The sequence below is a fragment of the Grammomys surdaster genome, unplaced genomic scaffold, assembly GCF_004785775.1.
Source record: "Grammomys surdaster isolate TR1022 unplaced genomic scaffold, NIH_TR_1.0 142, whole genome shotgun sequence".
Taxonomy (NCBI): Eukaryota; Metazoa; Chordata; class Mammalia; order Rodentia; family Muridae; genus Grammomys; species Grammomys surdaster.
In genome coordinates this window covers 6,950,580-6,966,387 of record NW_021604600.1, presented here as the reverse complement: position 1 = coordinate 6,966,387, position 15,808 = coordinate 6,950,580, and the positions used below count along the sequence as shown (strand labels likewise).

The 15,808-nt window shown below is 52.3% G+C and overlaps 2 protein-coding genes across 4 annotated transcripts in view; one reads left to right on the top strand and one right to left on the bottom strand.

Annotated features, from left to right (window-relative positions):
* Window positions 1-2,226: 2,226 nt before the first annotated feature.
* On the bottom strand, window positions 2,227-2,799 carry LOC114618525 (cyclin-dependent kinases regulatory subunit 2). The gene has a single exon (XM_028764308.1). It carries the CDS (start codon window positions 2,727-2,729, stop codon window positions 2,490-2,492), a length of 240 nt encoding a protein of 79 aa, XP_028620141.1. The 5' UTR covers window positions 2,730-2,799; the 3' UTR covers window positions 2,227-2,489.
* A 6,633-nt stretch (window positions 2,800-9,432) lies between these two features.
* Gsg1l (GSG1 like) overlaps window positions 9,433-15,808 on the top strand; it is a 196,257-nt gene continuing 189,881 nt past the window's right edge. For all 3 annotated transcript variants that reach the window (XM_028764263.1, XM_028764264.1, XM_028764262.1), the window contains exon 1: window positions 9,433-9,751. In XM_028764263.1, the coding sequence (XP_028620096.1) occupies window positions 9,433-9,751 (319 nt within the window). The remainder of the gene's footprint in view (window positions 9,752-15,808) is intronic.

Below are 15,808 nucleotides of genomic sequence, written 5' to 3'. Positions count from 1 at the left end.
ACACACACACACACACACACACACACACACACACACACACACACACACACACCGTCTCTGTCTCTAGTTTTCCTACAGCCCAGGCTAGCTTGCACTTGCTTTGTCACTGAGGCTACCACAACTGTCAGATCGTCTCGCCTCTACCGTCTTAGTGCTGGGCTTGCCAGCATGTACCACCGCTCCCAGTTTCATGCAGCACTGAGAGTTGAACCCAGGGCTTCATGCACGCTAGGCAAGCCGACTTCCGACTGCACCTCAGCTCCAGGCAGTTCCTGCCCGCTCTCACTCTAGTTTTGCAAGCACGCCTGCTATGTGGTGCTGTCTTCACAGACCAGGCCAACGGCAGGTTGGCCAGCATTCCATGGCCCTCCGAGCTCTTCTTAAATCACCCAGCATTGGGCTTTCCATTACAGCAACAGCAAACAGACTGTGACATTGTCCTTGCCTCCTTTGATATCATCCCTCCCAACCTGGCAGGGCCAGAGCAAACAAACAAACAAGCAAGCCACAAAAGCCATAAAATTCTCCCAAGCCACCACAACAGGCTCTACTTTCTCGCTGTGTGTTCCCAGCCACAGTGCCAGGTAGGAAAGGCCTCTCGGAGACACCACACCCAGCTGTCTTCACTGGTTCACTCTGAACACTTTAGCGATATACGTCACTCAGACCCAGAACATCCCTCAGACTTAGTACAACCGTTTTGATTGGCAGCCAGGCCCACTGCCTCCTGTGCAGACCCAGCCCAGCCCCTACGTGAGAGAGCCTGGCCTCCAGGGTGCTGGGCTGGAGGTTGAGTTTTTTCTTTACTAATTTTGCTGTGCCTGGAATTAAACCTTGGTGTCTTACATATGCCGGGAAAGTGCTCTCCATACAGACACATCCCCAGCCCTGTTTTTTCCCCATTTTGTTTGCTTATTTTTTCTTGATAATTTCCTTAACACGGGAGGAAGTGTGGTCCCTTCCCTGGCTTGGTGTCCTGGTCTTCTCATGGAAGGTGAGCATGAAAGCTGTTTTCTTATGGCCATGAGTGCGGCCATCACAACCTCGGGGCAGCTGTCTGGGCTCGGCTGTTCCCTGTTCAATGTGCAAGAGCAGGAGGGTGTAACGAATCAGTGAGGAAATCATACTGTTTGTTCTGGAGACCTGCAGAACTGGTAAGCCAAGCGTGGTCAACAGTGAGGGGCCACGATGCTTCATCCCTCCTCTAGGAGGCGCCCACTCTCGCCTTGGATAAGCTAGATCAGCTTGCCTGTGAGATGGACTTTGAATAAGAGTTTTCCATCTTTCTGTCAAGCCAGCTTTTCAAATAGAGTCCTCTCCCTTGCCTCAGCCTGTCCCTTGATATGACTGTCCTGTTGTGCAGCTGATGTGGGTCCCCTAACACTGTCCCTGTGTTTCAGGACTTCTCTTGGTTTAATGAAACCTTCCTTGAATGAAGTTCTTCCCTTTTCTGGTCAAAAAAAAATCCCAACACAGGATAAGGCTGGCTGCTCATACAGCTCCTGGGGAAGTTCCAGAAGGATATGTGGTGGTTCTTATTGTTTGTCAGCCTGACAGGATCTAGGATCACCTGGGGGCAGGCCTGTGAGTGAGTTTTTTAGAGTGGGTTAACTGAGGTGGGTGGGCTGGGATCCCAGACTGAATGAAAAGGAGTAGCTGGCTATGTCTCCCACCGGTCACCACCATGGATGAACGTGACCATCTGCCACCCTTCTGCCACCATGACTTTAGGGATGCAAAATCTGTAGTCACTTTGGTCACAACAACTGGAAACGTAGTTAATACAGATGCCCACCATATCATGGCCACCACATCAAAGCCACCGTGTCAAAGCCATCTAGTCAAGGCTTGCTAGGCCACTGAGATAAGAGTGGCACACTCCGGGCTTAAGCCTGGTTCTGCTTTTGCCCCTGAGCTCGATTCTCAGCCCCAGTTTCCTCTATGATAGAGAACTACAGAAGTCATTACCCTATAGAGCCATTGGGACTCACATAGTTGAAGAGAACTGACACTCAAAAGCTGCCCTCTCAGGGCTGGAGAGATGGCTCAGTGGTTAAGAACACTGACCGCTCTTCCAGAGGTCCTGAGTTCAATTCCCAGCAACTACAAGGTGCCTTGTAACCATCTGTAGTAGAATCTGATGCTCTCTTCTGGTGTGTCTGAGACAGCTACCATGTACTTATATACATAAAATAAATAAACAATTCTTTTTTTTTTTTATATAAATGCAATATACAAACTTTATTTTAACAAAACAAGTAAAGTAAAACAGGCATTTATATTAAGAAAAAACTACAAGAAAATTTATCTTTAACAACTTAAAATAACCCTACTTGCAGTTGCATTTAACTGAGCTCTGTTGCTGTGAAGAATACAGCTCATGCACAGGTATGGATGAAAGGTTTGTACATTTTTCAAGTATTCACTGAATACTACCTTATATACACATATACATTAAATTTGAAAGGTTAGATGATCGCAGCTGTACTTCATTTCTGTTGTTCTTTTGGAAGAGGTCGTCTAAAGAGAAGAATATGCGGTTCTGGCTCATGAATCATGTAATGAACCCATCCTAGACTCTGTTGGACACCAAGTCTCCTCCACTCCTCTTCGGACATCAGATGAGTTTTGGGTACTTGTTTAGAGAGTTCTCTGGGTAACATGACATGCCGGTACTCGTAGTGTTCATCGAAGTACTTGTCTGAGTAGTAGATCTGCTTGTGGGCCATCCTGCCGGCGCGCGGAGGAGAAAACAGGACCAGGAAACGGGGTGCAAAGAGCTCCACGTCCGCCTAGGGTCGGCGCAACGACTCCATAAATAAACAATTCTTAAAAGCTGTTCTCGGGACTCTGTAGGCCCACTGTGGCACATGCATGCCCCCCACCCCCGCACACATATGATAAACAAATGCAATGTTGACAGAGCACATGCAATTGAAGTGCTGTTAGTACAAAGTTCACAATGATTACTTAAAAGCCAAAAGGTCACTGGGGGAAAGTGGACATTTTAAATGAGTGGCTGTATAGTCTCTTCTTTGCACATTTTGGGCTTTTACCTATGCTTTCTATAGTGTTCATGACATGTAACGTGGAGATGCTGCTGCCATGTTGGAGGACTCTGGTCTTTCCCACTTGATCGACTCCAGGTCCCAATCCCTGGCAATTTTTAGTCTTTTGGAAGTGGATGGGTGCTCGGGGACTTTACTCCGTTCAGGTGAACAAGGCTGGAAGTTCTGTTCTTGACCTCTAGGAGGCAGCAGAGGGAAGCAAACAAGAGCCTTGGGGGGGGGGGTGAATGGAAACCAGCAAGAAAGGGCTGCAAACTCTTTCTCACCAGTGGTCCCCGAGTTTCCCTCCTAATGACTAGGGTAAAACAAACCAGCTCTAAGGACTGAGAAAATGTGGAGCCAGGCCAGCCACCCCAAGGCTTATTTTAACTGGTGATAGGTTTTCACCTGAATGTTTACCTCATCTGAAGGCATCACAGATGTTGGCTATGGAAGGTCAGAGGAACCCAGAGTGGTCTTAGACGCTGACCCTTTCTCTACTCCCCCTTGAGCCTCTTTTCCCCAGTTGAAATTTGAGTGCGGGAGGAGCTTGAGAATGCCATAAAACTTCAGTTATAATCCTTTGGATGATGTGCCCGATGTATACAGTTGGTGCCAATCCGTGTTTGTTACAGACCTGACCCTTCTCCTGCCCTGAGATCTGAGCCAAGGCCAGCTTGCTGGCTGCTGGACTTCCTGACCACCCTTGCTGCTGCTGTTTAGAGTGTGTATATGGTAGGCTCCGGGCTCTTCTCTGAGCGTGGCTGAGTTCTGAGTTCGAGGTTCCCTCTCATCACAGAGCTGGCTTCAGTACTTGACATGAGCGGGATGTGAGCCTCCTGTCACATCTCCCAGACATACCACCTACATACACTCACCCTGCCTGCTCTCAGAGTCGGAAACAGCCACAGGCATGATGTATGCCCCAGAGCCGTTGCTGGGTCAAAGCTCCAGCTTGTGCAGACTCGGAGACAGCAGCTCTCCCAAGCACAGCCACATCTCTGTACTTGCCCCATGCTTCCTTCTGCCGAAGGCTTGTGCAGATGGTGGATGAAGCCACTGAGCAGCCTCAGTTTTCCTCTTTTGTAAGGTAGACAAAATGAACCCACTGAGAGTTGAGACTAACAGGATGGGGACACTGTGACGGACAGCACGCACTGCTGCCATCTTCCCTGTGCCTGCTGCAGATGAGAAACTGAGGCAGGCAGTGAGGGAAGGGGTCCAAGAAATGGCCCAGATGCATGGGCCAGATGTGCGGGAGGCAGGATTGTCATCCAGAGCTGTTTGCCTGCAGTGAGACCCTGTGTCACCTTGTCCCAGGTTTACTGTCCCACATCAGAAGGCCCCACTCCCCTGTTGCCTCTCCTCTCCTGCCCTGTCACCATCACATTGGTAACTAAGGGATTCTTAGCTATCACCTTATTAATGTCTTCCCCTGGAGCTGACCCTCCATGAAGGTGCGGCCCTAGTGTGTCTTCTTTTTATTGTCTTTGCTATTGTGCCTTGCATTTTGAGACAATGTCTTACAATGTAGCACAGAGTGATCTTGAACTAATGACTAACCTGCCTCCCAAGTATCAGGATGACAGGGATATGCTATGCAGCCTGGCTTCCGATCTTGTCTTGTTCATGGATACTCTAGTGTTGTGCAAGGACTGAGAGAAACTTCCTGAAGAGCTCAAAAGGCTGGCTGTGCCACCATTGAAGAATAAGCTGAGAGGCTGCTAGTGGGGCTGCCAGCAGGGCACTTGCCTCACGTATATGGGCCTGGATTTTATACTGGGCAGCACAAACATGAGTGGAGGAGGAGTTCCAGGCCATCACTATCTAATGAGGCTGGTTCCTTTCTCCCTGGAGACCCTGCCCTCTGGGAGGGAAGGCTTTAATTGTACAGAGCTCTGGGTCCCTTCCTCTTCTAAAAACCCTGCCCGAGTAGCATGGCCATGCTGGCATCTTGAGGGGTGTGGAGAAATGAAGTGGGCTTTTGGCTTCGACACTGTGAGATTGTTTAAAAACCTCCCCAGTAATTGGCAACTGCCTAATCACTTGCTATAATTAGGAGAGCCTAGAGGCTTGGGGCTCTGTTCTGAAGGTTTAGGAATCAGGAAGCTTAGAAGGAGCCGGCTTGCAGCAGCTGACTCCAAGGAAGTGTGGAAGCCCAAGTCCCCTGGGAACATTCCCTTCAAAGCATGTTTGTATTTCCTGAAAAGTACCACTTTCATTTTTAATAGCAATTATTTTTTTCTGGTGAATTTTGTTTTATGTAGAACAAATGTACAATTCCCAACCGTACAGCCAGTGAGTTTTCATGAGCTGAACACACCGAGTGACCAGTCCCAAAGCTTCCCTTGCAGTCTGTCCTATCCACTGTTCCCTTCCCAAGGGCAATCACTGTCCTGTGTTTGAGCATGGGAGACAGGGCTGGGACGGTAGCTCAGATGGTAAAGTGGTTGCCACACAAACATGAGGACCTAACATCAGCACCCACTTAAAAACCCAGCTGTGCTAAGGCATACTTATGATCCCAGGGCTCAGGAGGCAGAGATGGTCAGCCAGCCTAGCCTAACCCAGAAGCCTAAGGTTCTGGTGAGAGACCCTGTTTCAAAAACCAAGGTGGATTCTTCTGAGGAGTAACACTGGGGGTTGACCTTTGGACCTTGATACACACACACACACACACACACACACACACACAGAGAGAGAGAGAGAGAGAGAGAGAGAGAGAGAGAGAGAGAGAGAGAGAGAACTTTGTTCTGATTCTCACACTCAAAGGCACCTGCAGATTCCCTAAGTGCTAGGAAGGTGGAGGCCCTGTGGCTGCTCTGGTTTTCCTACAGAGGTGTCGACCAATGTCTGCCAGACACAGTTGCAGGCCTAGTGCTGGGAGGTCATCTGATCTTGTAAGAGAAGCTGAAGCCTGCATTTTTATGACAAATCTTAGATTCTTGAATGTGGCCAATGAGGAAATGTTGGCACATTGCGGTGCCAACTTTATCCAAGCCAAACCAAACATGCTTCTGGCCGGATTTGAACTGCTAGCAGCCAGCATAGGGGATCTGGAGGGCCCCAGGCCCATCAGAGAAACAGGTCTGAAGATAAACCTCACCGTTTAGATGAATCACTAATACTGGGGATCAGAGAGGGACAGACAGCAGTTGCCAGGGCAGCAGGAGTGGACACTCGGGATGAGGGGGTAAGGCCATTCTAGGCAGTGGGAACAGCTTGGTACATGTGCAGAGTCAGGGACCACAGAGGGGTTTGGTGTTGTCATGGCAGTGGAGATGTGAGCAGAAGCCGGTGGTGTTTGCAGGGCAAGCTGAGGTGAGATGTGGCTGGGCCGCTGCCAGCAGGTGCAGAGGTGGGCAGCTCAGGTGAGGGCTGGGGACGGAAGGCTGTTGTCAGGCCTCGGCTTTGGCAGTGGGATGAAGTGAGTACCAAGGCCTTGGGTACAAATTTCTAGTACTTTAAACCGCACCCAAACCCTGTCTGTTGCCAAGGTCAATGCAGCTATGACTGTTATTTCATTACGTAGCCCAGGCTTCCCTGGAACTCATAATCCTCCTGCCCCCACTTCTGGGGTTCAGGGTATGCCACCCTGCCTGGCTGCAGCTCTGCCATCATTTGGTATCAAGATATCCATGGTATTCAAGGGACTTGCTGATGCATTAAGAGTGTTGTGGGGAAGGCAGACCCAAGAGGTAGCTCCTCCTACTGGTCTCTACCCTCAGCTCTGGTGGAAGCGCAAAATCAATCGCAATTTGAATTTTTCTCTATGAGCCCCTGACCTTGCAGATGCCCCTGACAAACGTCCTTACATCCTGTGTTCCATTTTGCCTTGAACAAATCATGCTGGGTTTGCCTTCCAACACCACCCCGCTCCCCAGAAGGCTCCTTGGTTCAGCACTTGCCTAGCAGATCCGACCCTGGGTCCCATCCAACCCTGGGTTGCATTGCCTAGAGCAAGAAAGCAAACAGAAATAACCCAGAGCTTCCTTGGCCTTTATACCATCCTGCCTGAGCCCCTGGTGTCACTTACCTCCCCCCAGCCAATCAGCAGCCATCTTTATTCACTTAGTAGCTGGAGTGATCCTCTCCTGATCATTAGATTCTGCCCAGACCCTCTGCAGCCCCCACATGACTCAGACCTCTGGGGTATGTCCTTTCCTGCTGTTCCCTTGCTGTCTCCTGTTCAGGCTGTGCTCCCTCCCCCCAGCCCCATCATCCCCATCACCCCCAGGGCCTCAGTCCCTCCCCTCCCCCCACTGATCATTGGTTCCCCTACTAGGAACTTTCTTTCCCTGGCAGAGTGCCTCCTGGTCTCCTTCACCTCCTTCCCGGCTTTGCTCCAATGCACCTTCCTATGAGATCTTCCTCCAAGCTCCGCCCACACCTAACCCCTTCCTGCCCTTCACCCCTGTGCAGTCTGCACCAGTCTTATTAATGTCACTCATATTCTCTCTTCTTTCCTGAGCTGAGCATACAGTGGCTGCTCAGTGAGCAAGAGGTTGGGTTTCTCTGAGCGGATATCACAGAGGTCTCTGCTTCCCTTGGGTGTTGCTTAAGAAGAGTAGTCCCTGAGACTTTTTCCTCTGGGCTCCCCTTGCTTTGAGCCCCTCCCTTTGCCCCAGAACAGAGTTCCCAGCTTGAAAGGACCATGTCCTGCCATGTGAATACTAAGTGAATCTCAAGGCCAAGGAAGTATCACGTCAGTGCACACCCCAGGGCTGGATTTAATCGTGGACAGGCTCAGATGCTACACATTGCATGCCTGTTGAGGGCAGCAGATTCCTTGTGGCTGTTGGTTCACATTAACTAATACTGGAATGCACCATTGCAAGCCAGAAGTTCTCCTTCTGAAAATAGTTACAGATTCCTTGCTTGGGGCCAGAAAGGAGCTCTGATAAGCAAGTGCAGGCCTCCCCTGGCCATCCTCACACCAGGTGGGCAGAGACATTGCCCACAATGCTTTAGTCTCACCTGCCCCCAGGCAGAGTGGCAGCAGCTGGCAGTGAGTGGGGCTCACCCACAGGAGTAAGGCAATTCGTAATCCGTTAACCTTGAATTCTGCAAAGCCTGCCACTCGGCAAGCTGGGGGTGGCTGGAGTCATTCTTGGCTTGGGCAGAATTCAAATTAGCTCCTGCAATCAATGTGCAATTAACGGTGGCACACCCTGGGCATGCAGGCACTGTACCCATGCAGTGGGAAGAGTGAAGGGTGTAGATGATCATCTGGGAGCAGAGGTGGGGACGGGGGTGCTCCTAGATGAGCAATCCTAGTTTGAGAAAGAGATGCTAAAAAGGTCTGAGTTTCCTCAGCTTCTTGGCCCAGATATTCCTAATAGTGTCAGCATTTACTGAGTGCCTACTGTGTGCCAGATGCCTTTCCCCCCCTGACTCTGGGGCATGTTCTTCCCTTTTTATAGATACAGACATTGAGGGTCAGAGAGAGCAAGTGTCTTGTTCAAAGTCACACAGCTGGTGGAGCTCTGGATTGAACTGACTGCAAAGTCAGGATGGTTGACCAACCCTGTCCAGCCAGCCTTAAGCATTCAGCACCCGCAGACCTGCAGGATACCCCCTTTTGGTGACTATAATTTGCTGTCCTTTTTGTGGCCTCTTGGGTCATGTTCTGGATCTCTGGTGTAGTTAGCCTGGGTGGGGAAGGCCTGTTTGTCACATCCTCTGCTCAGCCACTTGTGCAGGCTGCCTCTTTGGAAGCTCTCTGCCCTCCTGCGTGGTGACAGAGAGCCTGTGGATAGGGATTGGTCTCAGATACCAAAGGTGACCAGGGGCAAGCCTTTCAAACGCCGAGGCTCTGCATCTCCATCCTTTCCTAAGCTCCAAATGGGTCTTGCAACCTTTGCAGAGGCCCCTTACAGCCTAAAGACCCACAGATGCTGCCTTGTCGCTTAGCTGGCAGGGCTATGGATCTGGGATGAGAGGTCTCCCTCTCTGAGTGAGGCTCCTTTGAGAGCGCCTTGCCTGGGATCTCTCACTTGTCCCTCTCCACTCCCGCGCAGCTCTGTCCCCCTCCCGCGCCCAGCGTGGCGCGCCCCCTCTCCGCGCGCGGGCGGGCGCTGAACAGTGTCGCCGGCCGCCTGCAGGTGTCTCCCCACGGAGGGGCGCGCGTCCCTGCGCCGTGGCCGCTGCCAGGCGCCGGCGACTGCTCGGCGAGGCGCACTCGCGCTCTGGGCTCCGGGCGCGCTGGTCGGCTCCACTCTGCGGCCCCGACTGCCCCTCATCCTGGTCTTCCCGCGTCCCCGCCGGAGGCCATGGGCCCGGGCCGCGAGCGCCGTCGCCGACCGCAGGCACCCGAGCCCCGGGGCGGGCGCTGACGCGGGTACCGCTGCCAACTTCGCGAGGAGCTGCGGGCGGCGCGGGCGGCATGAAGACGAGCCGCCGCGGCCGAGCGCTCCTGGCCGTGGCCTTGAACCTGCTGGCGCTGCTCTTCGCCACCACCGCCTTCCTCACCACGTACTGGTGCCAGGGCACGCAACGGGTGCCCAAGCCTGGCTGCGGCCAGGGCGGCGGCGCCAACTGCCCCAACTCGGGCGCCAACGCCACGGCCAACAGCACAGCCGCCCCCGTCGCCGTGAGCCCGGCCGGCGCGCCCTACAGCTGGGAGGCGGGCGACGAGCGCTTCCAGCTGCGCCGTTTCCACACTGGCATCTGGTACTCGTGTGAGGAAGAGCTCGGTGGCCCGGGTGAGTGCTGGCGCGGGGTTCCCCGGGGACGCGCGTCCGCAGGTCCCGGGCCGGGGAGGTGGCGCGTCCGGGTCCCCCGCGCGCGCACCCTGGCTGCTGGTCCCAGGGCGTGCGGTCCCTCTTCGGTCTGAAGTCATTTCCCCGCGCGCCGCTCCTTGCTCCCATCCGCCCCGTCTCGGCTCTGGAGATGATAGTGGGGGCCGGGGATCTTTAGTGTAGGCGACCCTTCCCGCCGCAGATCTACGGGTCCAGGAACCCAAGGATTCGGCTCCTCTCATCTCCAAGCTGCGCTGAACCTCTACGACAGGACTGGGGAAAGCAGGGAGAAGGGGGGAGTCTGATGACCACCCTTATTTCCTTCCACAAGCCAGGGTATCCTGTAGCTCTTCCAGGAGTGGATGCAGGAGTGGATGCTTTAGGAGGGAGAGAAGGGAGGCAGGCGGGAAAACAGGGGCAACTCTGGACACTGGAGCTGGGGGATCCAGGAAGCCTTGGCTTAGCACAAGTCTCTTTCAGAACGGGGCGGGGGGAGGGGGCTGGCTTTTCAGAAAGTAGACCAACACCTTTGTCCCCTCACCCAGAGACCTGGGGGCTGAAGTGAATAAATACCCCAAGCGACAACAAGGCTGGAGCACTCAGGGGACCTGTGCCTGAAAGGGGACTGTGCCATATGGTGGGTGGTACTGGCTGTGGACTCAAACCCCAGCTTGCCTGTTGTAAGCTACCGTTCTGGCAGGATCCCTTTGGAAGCGGCATCTCCCTCTTTACGCAGCTGTGTCTTCCTCACTCTCAGCATAGCCTGAAATTTCCTGGGCCTGTCTTTAGTCACTAGCATATTGTCCCCTTTTCTTCTAAGATCTCACTCTTGTTAGGTCTTTGCTGTGTTTCCCATTTCTGGGTATTACTAATAAATATTTGCAGTGTGACATTCAAAGTAGAAATGCTGGGTAGGGTCTCAGGCTGAAGGGACTGGAGGTATCTGTCCTGTGCTGCTTGCTGGGCCTTGGGGGAGGTGGTGGTGGTGGGGACAATTGAACTTTTCCGTGACTTTGTCTGAGCATGTTGTCTCTTTGCCCGAGACACACGATGTCTGAGTAGGACTTGAGATTTCATTGTGACGTGTGGTTTTTAAAAAAAAGAAGAAGAAAAAAGAAAAGAAAAAGAAAACTAAAAATTAACTGGAAAGCCTCTTGGCTAAAACTTCTTGCTTCCACAAGCCTGATCCTCCTGCGCCACAGCAGCCATGGAGCACCACAGACATGTGCTCCACGGAGCACCACAGACATGTGCTCCCTTCCAGGCTCAGGTCTCCAAAGACCTTCATACACGACAGCCCAAAGAATGAGAAGGGATGGCTGTGGGTCCTCCTCCAACTGCAGGCAGCAGTTCCTGAGGTCTGTGAGGCCCTGCCCTGGGGGACATGCCACCCTACAGTGCCTGGATGAGCCTTGTCCCTGGCAGCTTGAGCCGACCTGCCTCTGCTTTTATAGTGTGCCTGTGCTCTCAGTGGATTCTAGTGGCTCTCCTGAAAGCTTCCTGAAGGCTGCTGCCCAAAGCTCTGTAGCTCATCTCTTGTCTCGTGCTTTATGTCCAAGCTTGACTGCTATGTTTTAAAACAGTATCAACAGAAACATATTTAAAGCAATGTTAGCTAGCTCCTGTGCATTTTGAGCACCAGGCCCTGCTGAAGTTGTCACCTGTGGAATCTTGTTACTTCCTAGCCTCTGGGCCAGGCAGCCACTTGTGGAAGACCCATTTTTCAGATTAGGCTCATGAGGGGTTGATGAAGGAACTTGGATTGTTTTCTTGGTGTCTGGAGAACAACCAGAGAACTGATGGGGAAGGGGACATGAGACAGGAGCACTTGGCCAATGTGAGAATTTCATCCCGGTCCCATTAGTCACGATGCTCCTGGGTGATCTGCTGGATAAAAACCGTGTGCTGCTTTCCCTTGGTTTTCTTTGGCTACAGCCTGTTCCTCCCAGAAAATCACAATTGTCTTCCCCTGAGCTTGTCAAATAGTTGCTGATGAGAAATTTGGGCAGTCTAAGGTCATTCAGATGGGTTTCCCTTACTACTGTGCACAGCCCCCAGATCTTGCCTTCACCACTGAGCTCCAAAGGGTGTCAGGATGTACCTGGCCTCAAACTTTTGTTGCCATGACAACCTGTCTTCTGGGTTCTGTGATGATTTTATTTTTTTTTTTCACTCCAAGAGGGAAACACATCCCAACAAGGCCTGAACAAATCCTGCCCTATTCTCCCTTGCTGCTGCTGCTGCTGCAGCCAGGGAAGGCCTAGGCCCCTGTCCATGCAGCTGGGTCCACCCTGGTGGGGCTCCAACTCAAGGCTCCTCACTGGCTCACTGGATGCTCAGCAGCCCCTCCCTCAGCATGGCTGCTCTTGCTTCTCTACCCCTGGACACCTGTGAGGAGACATCTCCTGGAGCCCCTTTCCCAGAGATGACACTCCAGCCTTTCCTGAACAGACCGATAGTCAACCAGCCCCACCCTAAAGAGCCCTTTTCTCCTCCCTCTAAGAGGAGGCATGGGCGTCCTTATGAACAGTCAGAGGACAACAGCCTTCCCTAAACGGTCTCCAGTCCCTTCCTGCAAATTAGATTTTTTTTTTTTTTACTGGGTTTGATATTTAGAAGAATTGGGAGGACCACACTGGGGGAAGGGGGCAAGGTTCAGGCCTGGAGTGGGGACAAGGTCTTGGGGTGCAAAGTGATGATGCCGAGCTTACGCTGACTGTTGCTTATGTGATGTGTGGGCCTTGGTCCTGTGTGTGTTGGCCTAGGCTAGGAGTGTATCAGGAAGCCCAAGGTTGTGACATTATGGACCTGCAAGGCTGGCTGAGTGGCATTGGAAAGAGAGAAAGGGGTAGGCCGTGGGAGGGGAGGAGGTGTGGTCTGAGAGTGATGTGCGCGCTTGCAGGCAGCCCTAAAGTGGAAGCAGAGACCGTGTGCCTGTAGGCTTATAGCACTGTCCTATGTGGGATGGTGGGTGGATGGATCTTCCTCTTGCTACCATGAAACCTTGACCAGAGCCTCTGCTTGCTGCCTCGCAGATGGAGAGAAAAGCAGCCCACTCCATCCCAGGGGCTGGGGTTCAGTGACCCCCATGGGGACTGAACAGTTTATGTATCATCCTCTCTTCTGCTACTCTGGCCAGAGCCACTGTATCTAGCCCAAGGTCACCACATCTCCCTTAGATCCTTCCCTCGGTCCCTGGAGTCCAGGTGCTACTACCCTACATCTCAGAATGCCGCTCTTGCTGTCCCCAGGTCTTTACATTCCAGCCATGCTGGCTTCAACACGTCAGGCTCCCTCTGGCTCTAGGGCCTTTGCACAGGCTGTTCCCTTACCTGAGTGCTTTTCTCCCAGATCCACCCAAGACTGTTTTCCATGATTTCAGTCTGCCAGGGGACTCCCGACCACCTGACAAGGACCATCCCTACCTTATATTTCCTGCACACACTCTTTTTCCCTAATTCTGACCATCAGCCTCACGTCCACACTAGTCAACAACACTTGTTCACTGTGTGCCTTGTGAACTTAGGGACACAAATTCTTTTGGCATTTATTTTATGTATAAGGGTGTTTTGTCTGCATGTATGTCTGTGTACCCCAGGAGTGCCTAGTGTCTACAAAGGCCTGAAGAGGGTGTCAGGTATCCTGGAGTTATAGACAGTTCTGAGCCACCATGTGATTGCTGAGAATCAAACCCCTGTCCTTAGGAAGAACAGCCAGTGCTCTTAACCACTGGGCCACCTCTCCAGCCTTTGGAATGGATTCTTTTTGTTTTGTTTTGTTTTGTTTTTTTCAAGACAGGGTTTCTCTGTGTAGCCCTGGCTGTCCTGGAACCCATTCTGTAGACCAGGCCGGCCTCAAACTCAGAAATCCGCCTGCCTCTGCCTCCCAAGTGCTGGGATTAAAGGCATTCGCCACCACAGCCTGGCTCTGGAATGGATTCTTATCTATGCCGTCTGTCATTTTATATGGAGCTTGGGATGGTGGCACACAGTTGGTATTCAGCAGAACTTGGTGGGATGTGTGTTAGTTGATGTCTCTGGCTCTTGGGATCAGTTCTTCCAGACTCAATTTGCTTCTGGGAGGGACAGACCATACTTTCCAGTGCAAGGCTACCACACCTCCCTGCCTGGAGGACCCTTATAATGCTCCCAGCTGGGAGATTGTTAGTGCCCAGGAGTGCGTGGTCATGATGCTTGACAGGCTTCTTGCTGGGAGTGCGTATGGGTGGACGAGCTTTGAAAGGCACTGTCGCCCTCATACCGCCTCCTCTCACTGCATTGCAGCAGGGACTAGGGTCACAAGGACTTGCCCAAGGTCACATATCTAGCAAGTGGCCATACTGGGATGTGAACTCAAGCAGGAGGTCTTGGAGTTTTCCCTCTCTGAGACTCAGTTCCTTCAGTTTGGGCCTCATGATAGATTCACCAGGTTTAACCGGTGGTGTGGATAAACATACTTTCTGTGGACCAACCTGGTGTCAGAGTGTGGGTAAACCTACTTTCAGTGGTCTAACCTGGTGTCACAAGTGTGGGTAAACCATGCTTTCTGTGGATCAACCTGGTGTCAGAAGCCACCGGCCAGCACAGTGCCATTTAATAATGGGACAGCATCTGGAAATGGAGGCAGCTCACAGAACCACCTGGACTTGGGGACAGGATCTGTAGTCACCCACCCCTCCACCACACTATAGATGTGCATGACAGTTCTTTGAGAGCTTGGGCCCCTAGTCCTGAAGTCTTGAACACCCCTTCCTGTCCCATCTCTTGTCAGAACCCACTCTTCCATGGCCAGCTCAGCCTGACCTTGTCCTATGACCCTGGCTGGCTTCTGCCGTGGGAACCAGTCAGCCAACAGCCAACGGGGTTCTGTTAAATCCAAGCTGAGCCACCTCTGATACCTTCCATCTCACTGGGAGCTTGCTGCTCCCAGTGCTTGTGAGGCTCTTGGGAACCCTCCCCAGGGCTATTCTGGCCTCCCTTCTGGTCTCTGCCCTACTCCACCACCTTCCTTAGTAGTCCTCCAACAGACCCAAACACTCCTGCCACAGGACCTTTGCACTTGCTCAGCTCCTTAAAAAAAAAGATTTATTTATTTTAAATTTTAGTTATATGAGTACACTTCAGACACACCAGAAGAGGGATCGGACCCCATTACAAATGGTTGTGAGCCGCCATGTGGTTGTTGGGAATTGAACTCAGGACTTCTGGAAGAGCAGTCAGTGCTCTTAAGCCGAGCCATCTCTCCAGCCCCACACAGCTCCTTCTCTTGCTGTGCCAGCTTGCCTTTTGGGAGCCTTCCGTTGAGTCGGTGACCTCCTGCTCAGCTCTGCCTTTCTCTCTACTCCTCACTGCCTAAAAGCTGCTTGTCTGCAGCATTAGCTTTCATTTCTCTTTTCGCTGCCCTCCTCTTGGGACACATTTGGACCCTGCTACTCATCAAGGGCCAGTGGACCCTGTTGAATGTATGGGGGGGGCGTATCATCTTAGGACCCCTGTGCCTGGTAAGAAGCCAGACTGTTCTGTGCTGTTTTCCCATGGACTTACTGTACCTTCTTCCTCTCTTGATCACTCCATTCCTGAAGCGTCCGGGGCTACCCTGGAAGCAGAGGGGTCATTGTTAACCTTTATTAAATTTGAGGGTGCTGCATATCTGACCTCTATGATGCCTGTGGGGCGTGGTGGGGAAGCTCACTGATGCCAGGTGACAGAGACCTGTGAAGGAGCTCAGCAGGACACCACTGCTGCTCTGAGGCCCAGCTCCAGACCGGGGTTCGAGATTATCTTCCACCCAAGTAATAATAGCATTTGTCATTCTTGTCTGCCTAGTCCCAGGATTCCATACAGCCTATCCTCTCTTGGTCCAACCTCTGCTTCTTTCAATCCTACTGATGATGTGCAGTTCCCAGGTGAGACTTTTTCCAGACTCAGGGCCTTTGCTTAGCTGGTACTTCCCCCTCTAGTTACAATTTTCCCTGTCCTTGGCTGTTCCACAGCCAACCTCACCAGCCACGCCTCCTCCACA